We start from the raw sequence: 17586 nt of genomic DNA, 5'->3' as shown, positions 1-17586 counted from the left end.
GTAAATTGGACAATAATAGATCATATGGTCGATGGTGTCTAGGTTTTCTGTAGAGCAAAAGCAAGAGGCAGTTTCTGCCCAGTTATACATGCTCAGTAAGTAGTTGAGCAGTAGCAAACGTTAGACCTCTAAGTGGTGATGAAAACCTGCATTCAACACTAGGAAAATAAAGTCTTGTTACTACCAGTTTTACTTCCATTCAATCATTGTTGATTTCACTTTTGCATAGCAATAAATATAATTTTTAAGGCTGCTGCGTGAGAGAGGGACGTGAGTGTAGTCAGTGGTGATATTCGAAATATTTAACAAGGGGTTCGCTAGCAGAAAATTTTTCCCTGACAATCACCGACAAATGAAATGGAAGTTTTGAATAGAAATAAATACAACACCTTTTCTTGCAACCGTATATCTAACAATCAGTGGCGTACTTGGAACGTAACGAGCCATGGGTGAAGGGCAGATAACGATAATATTTTGGGGCTGTCGACCTTTTTTTAGGCAGGGGTAATCTTTACCACGAAATTGTACTTCTCAAAATGCACACGTCATCATCTCTCGAGATACATTATACTTTTTCTTTCGCTGTCCATAGCCCGACACGTGTTCGACAGCCATCTTGTATTATCTCGCGCGCGTGGCATTCTGGGATCTCTCTCATCACTGGATCTACTTTCAAGAACTCTCTTGAATTGATTGCGATTAAACCTCGATTGAAACGGTCGAGAGAGATCGCACCAAGACATACTCCCTGACCTTGCTCACAATCTAGATTGAAATGCTAGGTACGAAAGGGGTATAAGGCTCTAGAGTTTAGTAGTATTACAGAGTATAATACGCATATTTTAATATATTTTTTTAAAAAAAACAAACCACTGAGAAATGTTCCGTGTGTTTAACAAGGTTCGGAAAACTGAAAATTTTAACAACGGGTTCGGCCGAACCTGTGCGAACCCGCCGAATATCACCACTGTATATATATATATTGGGTTGTTCGAAAAGTAATTTCGGTTTTTTATTACTAGAGAAATTAGATGTATTTTTACCAGCCAATTTGATTTTAAACCATATTTTCATTATATAATTTGACAGTTGACATTTTAAGGCTTATTTGTAAGAAACTTTGTTTGATTCTGTACAATTGTTTTTTTTTTTTGGTGACCCATCAAATATGGAAAATCAAAAGCATCATTTTTGGTACATTTTGCTTTTTTATAACTAAAAAATCAAAATGCTGTTCAAACAAGAAAAAAGTTGTGGTACATGTTTGGAAAAGATGTGTTGAGAGAAAGACAGTGCCAAAACTGGTTTACAAAATTGCGTTCTGGCAATTTTAATAATCGAAGATACACCACATTCTGGATGGCCATTTGAAGCCAATGAAAACAAAATAAAGGTACTGATTGAAGCAATCTGCCGTATAACAACACGTGAAATCACTACGAGATTATATCTGTTAAATTGAACCGTTTATTATTACTTAAAACGAATTGGTTTCGTTTCAAAGCTCAATATATGGGTTCCACATGTTATTAAAGAGAGATGCTGTCTATGGTGGGATTTTAAAGAAATTTTTTTTTGAGCTTTTACCAGACAATTTAACAATTCATTAGAAAGTGTACTGCCATCCAGTAAACAAATTGAGTAATATCATCAAACAGAAAAGGCCAGAATTGATCAACAAACAAAGTGTAGTGTTTTACCATGATAATGCCAAATTTCACACAAGTTTGGTAACTCGTCAGAAACTGTTATAGCTTAGATGGGATGTGTTATCACACCAACCGTATTCGCTAGATCGGGCACACTCAGATTATTACTTGTTCCTATCTATACAAATTTTTTTAAACTGTAAAACATTTACTTGAAATGACAATGTCAAAAATCACTTGGATCGGTTTTTTGTAAACAACAATCAAAATTTTTATGAATGTGAAATCATGCTACTACCAGAAACAATGACAACAGATATTTGACCAAAATGGTCAATATATAATTCAATAAAATATTTATTTATTGTAAGAATATTGCGTTTATTTTTCTATGGAAAAAACGAAATTACTTTCCGAACAACCCAATATATTACACACAATGTAATAATCAGAAAAATTACAAAAATATTATATATTTATTAGTAGTATGTACAAAATATGTACCAGTATAAAAAGAAATTGTATAAATATATGAGGTCATAATAAGGGTTTAGAAGAGTTGAATGTGGCTTGCAAGCCATAGTTTGGCCACACATGCTATATACAAACGAGAAGTTATGTTGCCATTCAATGATATTTTAGAAAATATTACGAAAGGAAATGAACACCATCAGGAGCAACAATTTGTAAGATGTTAGCAAGTTTGATGCAACAGGTTCAGTTGTTAATAAAACTCATCAGAGACATAAAAGTGTCATTACACTTGAAACAGTAAATCTGATTTCAGACAAAAATTGTGTGGTCTGAAAAAGTCATTTTGCTGCTTATCTGATAAGAAGATTAATAACTCATTTTCAGCTGAATATGCATTCCCAGTTTGCATGTTTGCTAAAAGGAAAAAATAGTAAAGAATAGAAAACTAGAGAAGCTGCCAAATTTCTTTTTCCATTTTATGCTACAATTTCTTTATGTAAATGTTCAGAATTAATATGTATTCAATGCTTTGTATACATTCATACATGTTTCTGATAGTAGTTTTTTCTTTCAAATTAAAATTATAAATTAAAGTGAAAATTTCAACAACAATCAAAATTTAACAAAGAACCAATGATTCAATATTTCAATAGTAAAACCCCATCATTATGTTAGTGATTGATACAAAGCCCATGTTAATGCAAAGTAGATTTTTAGTCCCATGGATGAGGACAGGCATTTCAATGTTAACAAGTTCAGTTAATATAAAATTATTAGTAAATACAGGGTGGGCCAGCGAAAACGAAACGGCAGAGTGTTCGTGTTCGTCCACGCAAATCGCTCGGACAGGTCGATTTTACTCTCGAGGGGACATCTTTTTAAATAAAGTTTTTGCGATTCTGAATACAACAGACAACAATAAATTTTAAAAACTCATTTATTTTGTATTAACTAAACGAACATTTATTTCGAAAAAAATGTTTGTTTAGTTAATATTCAGAATCGCAAAATCTTTATTGCATAAGATGTCCCCTCGAGAGTAAAATCGACCTGTCCGAGCGATTTGCTTGGACGAACACGAACACTCTGCCGTTTCGTTTTCGCTGGCCCACCCTGTATATAATTCAAACTGTATTATGGTCTTCTGTATTAAATGACATAATGTAATTGTAATTGATGTAATGGTCTGTAATGGTCTTCTGAATTCAATTACAATTACATTATGTCATTTAATACAGAGCATACTGCTTCCAGCTTTCCTGAAATCATAAGCAAAGTGGCAATATACAAGTCAGCAATGTTGTCCTTAGCAATGCAGGTATATACCATATCAACAACGTTCATTCTAACTTGAAAAATTACACCTTCTCTTATAGTCAACACTTTGAATACAGTGAAAATGTAATTACTTAAGACAGATGTCAAGTTGATTGGAAATTAAAAGTGAATAGGGATCAAGAGATTTTCAATTAAAACTTTGTAGTTTAATTGAAATTAAAAATTATAACTAACGAAACAACTGAATTTCAATATTAAGTATTGTAATTAGTTTGTAAATTTTACAATTAAAAACAACTGTTTCCATTAAAATCCATGCGAATACAAAGTTATTTTAGGTTTGTGGTTTTATGTATATCCAGCTCAAGATTAAATTTGACAGCTAGATTAACCGGTTACATCCAGTAGCTTTAACAGTTGTTCTACCAACTCTAATCGATATTGAAAAATGAGGATTAATTCTTTCTTCAAGCCATTGTATTTCAATAAAGTAACTTAAATATTTGGAGTAGCATATAGGTTTGTTTGTTTATTTTTAAACATATTCAAACAAGATAATACAGTAAAATAACTGGGATAAATTTTAGGTTTTGCTGTTTGATGGTATAAACATTGATTTTTTGTAAAGTTTGTTTAATACAGACTTCAGTTCCTTGAACTCTTTGTATTAATGAAATTTGATTTTATTTACAAATTCAAAAATTTCTGAATACAATTTATAACTATACATACTTATATAAAAATTCAATTTTAGATTGATATAAATTCTTACATAGCTACAGGAACGTTTAATCCAGGAATAGTATTATTAAAAACCATCATTCCTTCGTCTAGTAGATATTCCAGTGTAACGTTTCGAGCTTGTAACAATGCACTGATATGAGAAGCTCCATCAAAGCCGGATGCCTACATAAGAATATTTATATTTGCAATAAATAAAAAGTTGTCATTATTTTAAAATATAAATAAACAATTTTTTTAATTATCATTCTGTATTTTATTTTACTAAAACAATTTTAACATAAAAATGAAAATATGTAGCAAAATAATTGTCATGATACTAGAATAATATATTTAAAACAATGCCCTTTCAATTTTTAGTTTATATTTTTTTCAACCTAAACAATATTTAGATGAAGACAAATTTCTAAATTATTAAAACAGTATACAACAACAATAACAACAAATTATTATAAACTGACAAAATGAGTCAATTTTCTTATTAATAACAAGGTATCTCACATAATATCCAGCAAAAATAATACTCATTTTAATTGACAAAGCACACAATCTTTAATGTAAACTGAAACTCAATTACCTGAACTCTGCTCATCATTTAATGTTTATGAAAGATAATCTGGTTTATAGCCAGAAACTATTTCTTGATAAATTAAAGATGTTTATATCATATATGGCAATTGGCCACACCGGTCTTGTTTTTCAATAGATGGATAAAAATTTATGTTAGATTAATGCCAAGTATATATGTAGCTTCAAATGAGAAGCAGGTACAAAAATGTAAAGAATACAAAGTTCATAACAGTGGAAGGACCAAGGAAACTATTTTGGTGCTTTTGATTGAAACGACACCAAACAAATAGATTATTGATTAGAATAATGATGCTTTATTAACCATTTTAATATTATACAATGTACTTTAACAAATTATTAACTATTTAAAAGTGATAACATTATGAATCTATAAAAATTCCATTATAACTTCTCTACATAAAATACGAATAAAAATTTAGTGTAAATAGAATTTGATTATGTGAATTAAGCATTGAAGAGATAGATTTTTTATGTATACAATCAAATAAAGATCTGAATAGCAAGTTGAAACAAAATACTTAATAATAAATAATTCTGGTTTTCTGAAATAGTAAATTAAAAATAAAATTGTTTAGGACTTTCCATTCTTCCACATAGGTTTAATTGGTTATGGCAACGTGACTCAAGGACAATCTGACAAGGGGATACCTCCCGGGTAAACTTTCTAAGGGAAACTGGCCACTATTTAGGTGTTACAAACATGAAGAAACTCCAGAAAACTCCATGCGACCAGCTCATTGGTGAGGTGCAAACCCACAACCAACTACCAGTGTTTAGTGATTTTTATTCACTTAGCCATTGGTGGGCTACTTCCATAATATAAAAATTTACTTAAGAGAACTTTAATATATTTAATTAAAATATTAATTGTCTTAAAAAAATCATCATTATGCTTACCTCTTCATCATGACCAAATGCTAAGTAAAACGACCGAGTAGGTCTGAAGCCTTTTTCAAGCAAATATTCCAATGCTTCTAAAATTCCCTGTAATTATTATAAAATGCAATTAACAAAAAAGTGAAACAATTTTAAATTCTATTAAAAGAAATGGCTCCCAGATTACTTTTTAAAAATTTAGCTTCCATTAGTGTTGTTAACTTGAAAATTTATATTCATTTTATATTTTAATTTATAAAACTGAACTTTACATCAAATATCAAATTATTGTAAAATAATTTTAATACTAATATAATAAAATTATAATCATTGAATTATTTTTGAAATTAATCTTTGATTTTTATCCTAAAATCTTGCATATAATTGCTACACATGCAAAACAATCAGGATAACTGCCAACTGCATAATTTTTACTAAGAGAGACAAACAGAGATTTTCTTACTAAGAGATAAAACACATCTACAAAAGACGACAAATTTTAAAGCAACTAGATATAATTTCGGAGCCAATGAAGTATCAAGTTTGTCTTTTTCTTTACTTCAACATTCACCATTTCTAATATTTAGCTTTAAGAAATGAATAGAGTATCTACAAATATAATCTTCTAATCATGATTTCTATCAATATTAACTAACTGATTATTAGAATAAGAAGTAGAGAAAAGGGTTATTTTCTTAAAAATTTATATTCTAATAATCTCCATTTAATTTTAATTAAATTAGTTTAGTTATAAAGATAACAGAGGAAACTATATACGTCAAAGCAAAGAGGGAAAGAAACCAATCAAAGAAATGACGACTGTTATATTTTTGAGAGAAAAACTAAGCCTATATTAATTACAAATCATTGCACAAACTATCTTTTTTTTTCTTTATTGAAGTAATAAACCATCATAATAATGAACGAAATTCTGTACCAAGATCCTGGCACTAAAATTCACTGAAGATAGTTTATCTTTCCAATTGGACAACAAATCCAATCTAACACCTACTAGAGTTTTTCATTACTATCTCCAGCAAGCAGGACACATCTATAATGGGCCAAATATACCTCCTTTATATAGAGGGGAAGCAAGTTTCTGGTTCGGGTAGGCTGGGATATATGTATCCACTGTCTGTTCTCATCATCTTGATTCACTGTTCATAGTAGTTGTTCCAAAGGTCACTGAAACAACAAAATGCTTATTTTCAATTTATTGCCCAATATATCAGGGTCGGAAAATTAACCACTCTTATTAGGATTATCTTCTAGCAATTTGGGACTTAAATATTTTCACATTTACTCATTGAAAATTTTATTTTATTTTTTTTGCTGTTAAAATAGTTTAACTTCAAATATTTTATTTTAAATCAAATAAAATACCATTATATATAATAATTATTAATACAAGTTCGTTTGCTGTTAAATTATTAATGATAATAAAGTACTTAAAAATATATATTAAATACCATCATTTTCTTATTTTTAAAAACTACTCTTCATACTCTAACACAAAAATAAGGAATATTTTATATGAAGAAATACAATATCTATATATCAAAATTTGCCATCAAAATTCATTTAAATTAAAAGAATTTATTGTTTGAAAAATATTAAAATTTCGTGTTTTCCATATTGTCGTGATTGATATTTCGTGTTCTTAATTTCCATATTGTGAAATCTAGAAATTAAGAACCTAAATTTCTGAATCATTTCACTCCAGTTATACAACAGCTTAATCAACAACATTCCATACCCAGGAAATTGTTGACCCTTGACTGGCAACGATGTCTCCTAACTGTCAACAAGCCATTATTCCCTCAGAGCAGATAGATCAACTTGCACAATAGTTTACAGTTAGCGTCCGAACTAGTCGTTTATTTAAATCCCGGGAACACCTATGGCCCTAATCGCAATCCGTTGTCGATCACGTGACCGGTTTTCTCAACAAAAACCTATAAAAGACGCTTCTTTTTCCCCCTAAAGGGCTCTCCGATCGTCTCTCCATTACAAAGCACACTGCGCCGTTGACCGAACCCGAAGTTTCTATGTTTTTAAGTGCCACTGACCAGTCTCGAATTTCTAAGATTCTACGCGCCACCGGCCAATTAATTGACTCTCCGTCATCCCGAAGATTTCTATCACTTCGGAATGAATATTTACCTAAGGGACATTCACTGGACTCCATCTATTACGGAATTTATAGAGGTATGAACAAATATTTGTAAACTCTCTCTCTCCGGCCCCCCCTTTTTTGTGTATGAGGATAGAAATGTAGTTTTGTTCGTTTCGATTTTAATAAATCTCGTTTTGTTATAAAATGGTGTCTTCCTTGACTGTTGCTTTTATCGTCGACCCCATCCTTCCTCCTCATCCACTCGTGTAAAACGTAACGCGCTGTCAACGTAACAGCCATCCTTGACAAGTGAGTCGCCGAAAAGGAAAGTATTACTTCCTCTTACCTCCCCGGGATCTCACAATATTTAAATACATAAAACAATAAAAATTTACAAATGATATTATCATTAAGCTTATTTGAATTATCCAGCTTTCTTCGGGAGTCAGTATATATAGGAAAATTACAAAAATTGTCAAATTAACAATAAATAACCTATAAGCACATGAATTATCATCTTCTAAAAAGCTGGAATGTTTGGACAAAATCATACAAACATACGAAAGGTGTTTGTATGATTTTATAAGCACAACAAAAGCTGCTAAATCAAATTATGAAATATGTATATTTACGATTTTGTCATATCTCAAAAATAATAAATATGTGAATCTATCACTAGAGGAAGACATGATCATTCGTTTCATAATAACTAACAATTAAATTGGTCTGTTTTTTGTTCGTGATTTAGAGCAGGATTCGAATGTAACTGTTGTAAAGCTCTTGTTCCATTAATAAAGCAAAAAAACATAACTTAGATGACTTTGCATCTAATCTGAACAATCTATAATAAGTTGTAAATTTTTAAGCACTTTAGAACTATCATATAATTATGTTATGGTACACACTCGCTAATCCAATGCTTAAACCTCTCAATTATCCGCAATACAATGTGTTTGTCTCTTATTCATATAAAAGTTTCTAACCTATAAAAGTTTTTAAGTTAAACTTAAGAAAATTAATGCAAATTTATTTTGTTACAAGTATATATAAAAATCAGAAACCAGATTTACATGTATAATAAAATTTAATGATACTTAATAATAAATTACATAAAACTTAAAGTTACAAAGAAAACCCTCATTGCTTATAGTTTTAATGTATAAATTAACAATAAAATTTTTATTTCCTTCTCAATATTCCATCTGTTTAAGACATATCTATTAATGACATCTCTTAAAAAAAACGATTAAGAAAAAAATTGTGTGATGTAGCAATTGTAAACTTTTACCTAATAATAAATTGTGTAATTTCTTTTTCACAGATAGTAAATTCATATCTCTATTTTGGAATAGATTAGGCTTGTCTAGGAAAATACTGTTATGGTTAGATCGAGACATGGAAAATACAGTAGAGTCTGCCGAATGTTTCACTCGGGTATCTTATGCCTGCATGTAAATGCTATTTATTTTGACCCTTTTATTAGTGAAAATAGACTGAAAATTCCTAGTTTTTGATCACCATCTAAACTGCTTTGAAATGAGGGTATGAACATCTAGCAATGTTATTATATACTAGTCCTTACAAGTTTATTCTTTGTTTGATGGGAAAACTCACTAACTTTGCACATACTTGACTGTGCAATACTGTAAATCCACACACTATAAATATATAATGCAAGCATTAATACTTGAAATTTGCAATTTTACTTTTTCAACATAAATGTTTTGCTCTTTTTTTGTCCTCCTTGATGATGGTGTCTGTGCATGCAGTGTATATCCTGCACATCTGCTTACAGTGGCCGAGTCTGCTTATTTAATCGCTTTTAAAACTGGTTTTATTGATAATAATAATGGAACAATATTAAGCAAAGTAAGTAAATAACACTACAATTAGTGGACAATTCTGACTTCTTTTTTTTTTTATTTAATAACCTTAAAAGGAAACATTAAAACAAAAAATTTATTAACTATAATAATTATTAATTAATAATAATTCAGACAGAGCTGTTTACTTGCTATTTTGTTTCGGGACCATTTTTAACAACAGATAGCATATAATGGAAGCAAGAAATGCCAGCAATTGAAACTACTGTAATGCAAGCAAATTTTAAATATTAAAATTTAATGTTTCAAACACTAGTTAAGAGTGATAACAACTGATAATGATTATACATTATCAGCTACATGTTAATACCAACAGCACTAAAAACAGCCTTTTGCTTATTTATATGAAAATAATGATAATTTAACCAAACTGATTATAATAAGTAGTTTAAAAGTATGCTTTAACTTATGTTTTGGTTGTGCTAATTATAAAAATAATAAAAATTGATAACAGTATTCATAAATAAAATAAGTGAATTCTAATGTTATGCAGCCTCAATTATTATTGAAAGTTTACAAAACAGTTGTCTTAATAAGAAGCTTTTTTATTAATTGTAATTTCATAATTATACCATTACTAGATGAATATTTACTGACAAATTTCACACACTGAGCCAGAAAAGAGCCTTGAAATAAAGGTTGACTCAATATGACTTCAATTTTTTAGAGTGTTTTACATTTAAACTCAAAAGAAGTTTATTTCTATTTATTTGAAATATCTATTATCTTTCCCTAGCAACCCTGAAACAATTCATTAACAATATCAGATAAACTATGCACAACAGATTACTGCTATACATAATTTGTCTATTTATACTTAGAGACTTTATTCCCTTAATCCTAACTTTCAGAATTTCTCTCTCTCTCTCTCTCTTTTTTTAATAATAAACTTCACTCCAAATGTCTACAGAATGATTTATTAAGCACTTTTAAATTTTCTTAAATCAGAATGTAGACATCTAATCACACAAACTCTTCAGCATCCAGTAAAACATAGAAGGTGAAACAAATCACAAACATATATAGAATATAGACAGACATGGGCGTAGCCAGGATGGGGCATGGGTGGGCACGGCCCCCAGTTAACCTGGTGCCCCCCCAGAAAATTACAGCCTCTACTAGGTCTCTCCCATAACAAAATCTTGGCTACACCAATGTAGACAGACTATTAAAAACTTTTTAGTAATACAGTAGAGCATCGATTATCCGACTTAATTGGGGACGGGTTGGTCGGGTAACCGAAAAGTATGAAAAAATATATTATTAGTATAGTGTATTAGGCCTGGTTTAAATACTAGCCTCCGTTTCATGGTCGAGCCAGTGCTGCAAGCTAAAACATGCAAAAATTTAACAAAAATAATATTAAAGTAGCCAAGACATAACCAAATATTGTAGCGCCACATCACTAGCGGACATTTGAATTTGCCGACTAGAACACGATCGGTTAACCGATAAGTCGGTTAATCGGGGGTCAGATAATCGATGCTCTACTGTACTTTAATTCTATAAACTTTTCTGATAAAAGGTCAGAAAAGTTTATTAAAAACTTGTTGAAGAAAGATTTTAAACGTTTAAAATTTAAATTATTAAAAACATTCAGAAATTAGAAGAAACTACAAAACTGCCTTCATATCTTGTCCTTGTCGACACCTCTTGAACACAAGCCTTTATGGGCAGAGTTGACCTTTTATTTGAGGCTATTCATCCACCTCGATATGCAAAAATGTTTAAAAATTCCCAGGTGATAGTAATATAAATTTAGTGGAATTGTGCCTTTGCCTGGAAATTTTTAAACATTTTGGCATATCGAGGTGGACGAGTCTCAAATAAAAGGTAACTCTGCTCAAAGGCTTGTGTTCCAGAAGTATTGACAAGGACAAGATATGTAGACAGATTTTTTGGTTTCTTCTAATTTGTGAATATTTATTGTCTTAAATTATTGTCTGGACTTTCAGAGTAAGTTGTTAGATTATACGAATGAAACATTTATATAGGGCATATATAATTTGTTAAAACTAAAAGTTATGCATGTAAAGTTATTACAATTACTATCTTAATTTCGTGATATTTTTCAAAAGCTAGTTAAGCACATTTAACTACATTTAAAAACGTTTTAATATTATATTTATAAAACTTTCTGTTTAGATGAAATTATTTATATGAAATGAATTAGAATTTATAAATATTGTATTCTTCATATAAAATTCATAATTTCAGAAATACTTTCTTTTATTAAATTAAATATTTAAAAAATACCTATATGAAAATTAACACAATAGATATTACATTAGCACCTTGTTATACTGCACATGTTGAGGGGCAAACCAAATGAATGATATACCAAATGGCACAGTTAACTGGTGTATCTATTCATCTATTTTGTCTATTTTTAATCTCCATCCTGTCTTACTTTTTAGTGCGTTAATTTTGTGTTTGGTTTGAAGGTCAATGATTGAAATAATGTAATATTTTTTTGCTGGTATAAATTCTTTTAATTATTGGATAAAATAGTTTTATATTTGGAAGAAAAAAGTGCAATATATCCAAATAAGTGCTATAACAAGAGGCTATTGTAACATATATTACACACAGATATATACTGACATAAAATTATTGAACTTCACATCTTAGTTATATATATGGGTACAGAAATTATTTCTAAAAATTGTAATTGTGATTTATTTAATATACAAAACTTATTTGTAGAAATGTTTACTATTGATTCTAACTAGAATAATTAGTATTTAAATTGTGAAGTTGATTCAAATTACTTTTTAATAAGCAAACATTTTCAGCTTACTTAAACTTTCTTCAAATTATGAGTAGAATAAATAATGAAAACATTTTAATATTAAAAAAATTTAAATAAAACTGAATATTAAAAATAATTAAACATAACAAATTACAAAAGTATTACCTAATTAGAAGTATACAGAATAAAATTAATTTCAATTACTATAAATCTAGACACACTTTTTTAATAATCAAATTACCGTATTTTCAGGCGTATAAGATGACCCCCGACTTTTGAAAAGATTTTCCTGGGTTAAAAAGTCGTCTTATATGCCAGAAAATACAGTACATATATCCGCGGTCTTGTTTTACACGTCATCGAACAAAACATCCTGCTAAGTTAAACTTTTGTAAACTCTGAAAATCTATCTTCACCTTCCCTTAGCCCAAGTTAGTGGGGTTTATGGTATTTTTTTATTTTATATTTACAATAAATATTAATTAATTCTATTCTTTACACTTTTAATCATGTAAAGTATTTTGTAATTTCTTATACAGAATGTCCCACATTATATTGGACTTCCTTAAACAATAAAACATTGGTTATGCAAATCTCCATAATGTTATATGAATAAAACAAAGTTTTTAAATAGTTTTCTTGTCTAATTTGATTTTTTCTCATTTTCCCCTTTCTACCCAATGTGGAGTTTATTATAATTTATTCAATTGGTTAGTGGGACTAGTTTTATGTGAAACACCCTGTATTTACTTATTTTCTAAATTTTCTTTTCAATTTACAATTTAAATTGCAGATTTTCTTGATTCGACTTTATTCTTATTCTAAATTTCAATTACTTTTTAAATAGAAGTTAGCATTATTATATTGAAAGGCAGCTTAAATAAGCTAAAAACATTTGTTTATTGAAAAATATCTGGCATTTAAAAATAATGTATAAGATAGACGATATATAAATACAATATCGGAAGAAACAAACTAAATCAGTTTTCAAAAATGTATTTCGAGACTTTACCATCCAAAAGGAATGTAAGTCATAATGAAAACACGCCAAATACACCCAAAACCAGTAAAACTATGTAATAATTAAAGGTTTTCATCTATTACCCATGAACGTTATCAGGTATATCTTAACAAATACCAAACCTTTATATTTAAATGTGTTCTACTGCTTAGTTGTTCTATTTGACAGGTATATACATTAGCATATACCTGTTAATGTTTGTGGGTAATGGGTAAAAATATTTGTATTATTAAATAGTTTTAGTGGTTTTAGGTATATTTAGTGTTTTCATCACATACAACTAGTTTTTGGAAGAAATGAAAGTGCAAGTCATAATTTAACAAACAACTGAATGCATATAAATCCACCTGATAAGTATGTAAAATAAGAGTGAATTTATCTTTATCAATCATATTTTAAAAAAGATTCTAATGTTTCCTACGCTTTTATTTTTATTAAAACTTAAAAAATTTGCACTTTTCATTTCTTTGCATCCATCTACCTTAAAGTTATAATTGATTTTAATTATATATTTTTAAAACTATAAAAATTAGCTAAATTAAAAGGAACTTCTAATTACAGGGATTAGCATCATATATTCATTGGAAATGCAAATTCCAAGAATATACTTTGGATATAACCCTTTAGATTGGCACTGTAGTAGAAAGTTCAATATATTTGCAGCACACTGATCATTCTTCATTATTGCAATGTACTAATGGATTGCAACTGCCACTGATAAATTATTCCATAAATCTGTCATCATCCAGAGCAGAATTCCTAACCTTTTTAGACTATGAACACGTAGAGTCTGGTGAAACTTACGGTCTCTAATGTTTTTTAAGTGCTTGGATATCCTGATAAAAGTATATAAAATTACAAAGAAAATTATTTTGAAATACATTTACCAAATTACTAAAAATATAAATTTGTGATACAACAATATATGCACTTCTAATAGTAATTTTGAAGTAGTGATAAATCTAAATGCTATTTCAAGATATTTACAACAACTGTAACATGATATGAAAATATCAGCTTTATATTGATGACAAAAACACAGGTATTGCTAATACTACTGTGGTTTAATGCTTACATTTGTAAGTAAAGGAAATGCTAAATTTCAGTTAGAAGTAAGTGAAAATAAAGATAATATTCTCATCAAAGTTCATAGGCCACTAAAAATCTATCCCAAATCCTTTGGGAGTTCATAGATCCCAGGTTAAGCCAATGGCCTCTGACCTAGACAACAATAAAAATTCTGATTGCATATATTCAGAAATATCAAATGAATCCTATAAGTCTTAATTTCAAGACTGGAATCTAAAAAAGAAAAAAATTCCATTCTTTTTATTGGAAATATTTTGCTCATTATATAACTGAGGGAACGATTTCTTATTCTGTATTACAAGGATAATGTTATTATAAGCAGATAATACTTTTTCGTAAACATATAAAAATATTACATTCATTTTTGACTAATTCTTTTTAATTAATATTTTGTAAATAATTATTAGATTTTAATTAAAATATTAAATCAGTTTCTTCTCAATTTGAGAAGTTCAAATTTAATGATCTTTTGCTTGCTTCAATTTAGCAATTAAATATGAGGATTAACGCTCAAAGCACTTCTAGAAAAACAATGAATACAAAGAAAATTATTCTTTCTTTTAACAATATTTTACACAGTTATTTTATAACTAAAACAACAATAAATGATTAAGTATACAAAATTATCAGTTTTTATAAAATTCATATAAAATTTCTACTTAATTCATAATAACAATTTAGTCTTAATACACTTATTTCCATTTGTTTAGAACAATAATATATCACAGTGAAAATTATTTCTTCATCTAGACTAGTTAATTTTAAATAATTTATAATCAATAAAAATTTGATTGTTGTATAAAAAAGTTAGGTATTTCACTTGTTCAGTTTCATAATTGAGTTTTTGTCATTCCCATTTCTCCTAAAATTATTTTTTTCGCTAGAGGAATATCATGCAGGAGATGATAATAGAATTGAGCTTGATCACTGATGCAAGGATGTTTATCGTTACTGCATTTTTCTAACAAAAATCCTAAAATCTCCTGCATCTCGGCAGGTCTGTGCAAAAACATTCTAATTGTTGTAGTCAGAAGAGTCATTTTGACAATAGCATCTTCCTCTTCTTCAACTGTTTCCATCATGGATTCCAAAATGTAAGGAGTGTGCGTTGTAGTCTGTCCATAGTAGCCTAATAATTGCAGTATGGCACATTTCCCTGAAGTTTCATTGATCTGTTTATAATATTTTGAAATAGCAGCCAATAAGAGAGATTTAATTTCTTCATCTTGATGTAAATTTAATAAAGAGAATGCATTCAATATTTCAACTGTAAGAGATTCACACTGTAAATCTATTAATGCGATAAGTGTCTTTAAATTTTGTGAATTTGTAGGAAACAAATTTGCAATTTGTACTATACTCTTTATAGCAGCTTTGTATATTCCAGGAGAGTTATTTGTACAATAAGTAATTAATTCTTCAGATACATCAGGTATGTTGATCGAAGTTGTTAGAAGTGGTAAAATGCAGAGTTTTTTTACTTTTACAATCATAGAATCAGAGAAATGACAAAAAAACAATTTATAATTTGAACAAAATAACTCTTTGCTATAAACAATATACTGTTCTACCAGAATTAGAGTTGAATAAACTAATTCATTATTAGATGATACCAAATTGGATTGGATTTTAGGAAACACACAATTCAAAGCTTCTTTCAATAAGTGAGGAAAATTATTATTACATAGTGAGAGAAATATTTGAAGTGTTTGTATTACAATAAGTGAATTATTGTGTGTTAAATAGTCATCTAAAGAATTCAAAATTTCAAATAGTTCTTCTTCTTTTTGAGGAACATATTTTTGTATGAAATGAAGTACTGTTGATATACCCCATTCATGAAATGATAAAATTCTAGAAAGTAGATAGTGAACAATATTGTAGTTAATAACTACTCCTCCTTCAGAACTAAGAATTTCATCCAGAGATGTCAGACAATTAACTACAACTCCAGGATCAGGATCACGGATCATTTCGTACAGATTAGCAATAAGTTCCGAACTAAAATTATCCGATGAATTTTTAATATACTGACAACAAGACATAACTGCTACTCTTCTCACGTACGAACTGGAATCTTTTAGTGCTGATAATAATAGTATTTCTTCTTGCTCTGTTAAGTTTGGAACTCTGAATAATGTCTTTAAAGCAACACCTCTAAATAACGGATTTGCATCTTTCAAATCTTTAATTAGAGTATTTGTCACTAACAAATTTAAACCATTGACTCTATCTGAATACTTTTTTGACAAATATATCTGAAGAAGCCAATAATTTGGTAATGTTTCCAGCAATGGGACTTAAATCCACATCCTTTGTCATTAGTTGGAGAATCTTTAATGCTGCTGTCCTGGTTGATATGCTTTCTGATACAGAACATCTTGTTATTAAGGAAGACAATTCTTTTAATTCTCGATTCATTTTTAATTTCATAAATAATCAAGCTATGCATAGAAAATTATTACATTATATGTAAGAGCAACAACACCAAACCCTCAACACTCCATCCATCTTTACGTCTATCTACGCCCCCTGCCGGTAAAAATATCAAGAAACAATATTTTGTAAATAATCTGATTGTTGATAAAATTTAATAATTAGCTAAGTCGTCTACAGTCACAACCTGAAAATCAAATATTACACTACATTTATATTGTCAGTTCCCGGACGAGGTCTGAAATCCTGTAAATTGCAGAATTCTTGTGTTTAAATTATAACAATAGATTATATAAAAGAGAGAGAGGAAAAACTCTTGATCTAAACGATGCGACACAAAATGTAAACAACGAGTCTCGGAACAGACTCCAACATGTGTTAAACGATCTGTCAACATCAACCTCTGACACAAGTGCTCATAAATAGGTAGAATTCTGACTCGAGTGCTCATAAATAGTCAATCTAGAAAAACAATTTCGGAAAGGGGGGAAAGATTTAATGGATAGAAAAACATCACATATGATTGTAAAAGTTCCTAGATGACTGAAATCGCAAATAACGGACTAAATTATGAGTTCGAGTCTTGTGGTTTTATCAACAATCTCTGAGCACAATAGACAAAAGGGTGCCGGATGGACACCCCGAATCGGATCTTTCCTGTGACTTGGCCAGTCCCAGTT

The 17586-nt window shown here is 29.2% G+C and overlaps 1 protein-coding gene across 1 annotated transcript in view; it reads right to left on the bottom strand.

The window, feature by feature from the left end:
- The window catches only part of LOC136974926 (N-fatty-acyl-amino acid synthase/hydrolase PM20D1-like), a 43500-nt gene that overhangs the window by 6902 nt on the left and 19012 nt on the right, over window positions 1-17586 (bottom strand). The window contains exons 3-4 of the mRNA XM_067269924.1: window positions 5631-5717; window positions 4174-4307 (exon numbers count right to left, since the gene is read on the bottom strand). Coding sequence (XP_067126025.1) covers window positions 4174-4307; window positions 5631-5717 — 221 coding nt within the window. The remainder of the gene's footprint in view (window positions 1-4173; window positions 4308-5630; window positions 5718-17586) is intronic.

Source organism: Centruroides vittatus, unplaced genomic scaffold (genome assembly GCF_030686945.1).
Source record: "Centruroides vittatus isolate TY-2023 unplaced genomic scaffold, ASM3068694v2 contig_359, whole genome shotgun sequence".
Taxonomy (NCBI): Eukaryota; Metazoa; Arthropoda; class Arachnida; order Scorpiones; family Buthidae; genus Centruroides; species Centruroides vittatus.
The sequence above is the reverse complement of the archived record's forward strand: the minus strand, read 5'-3'. Positions and strand labels throughout refer to the sequence as shown.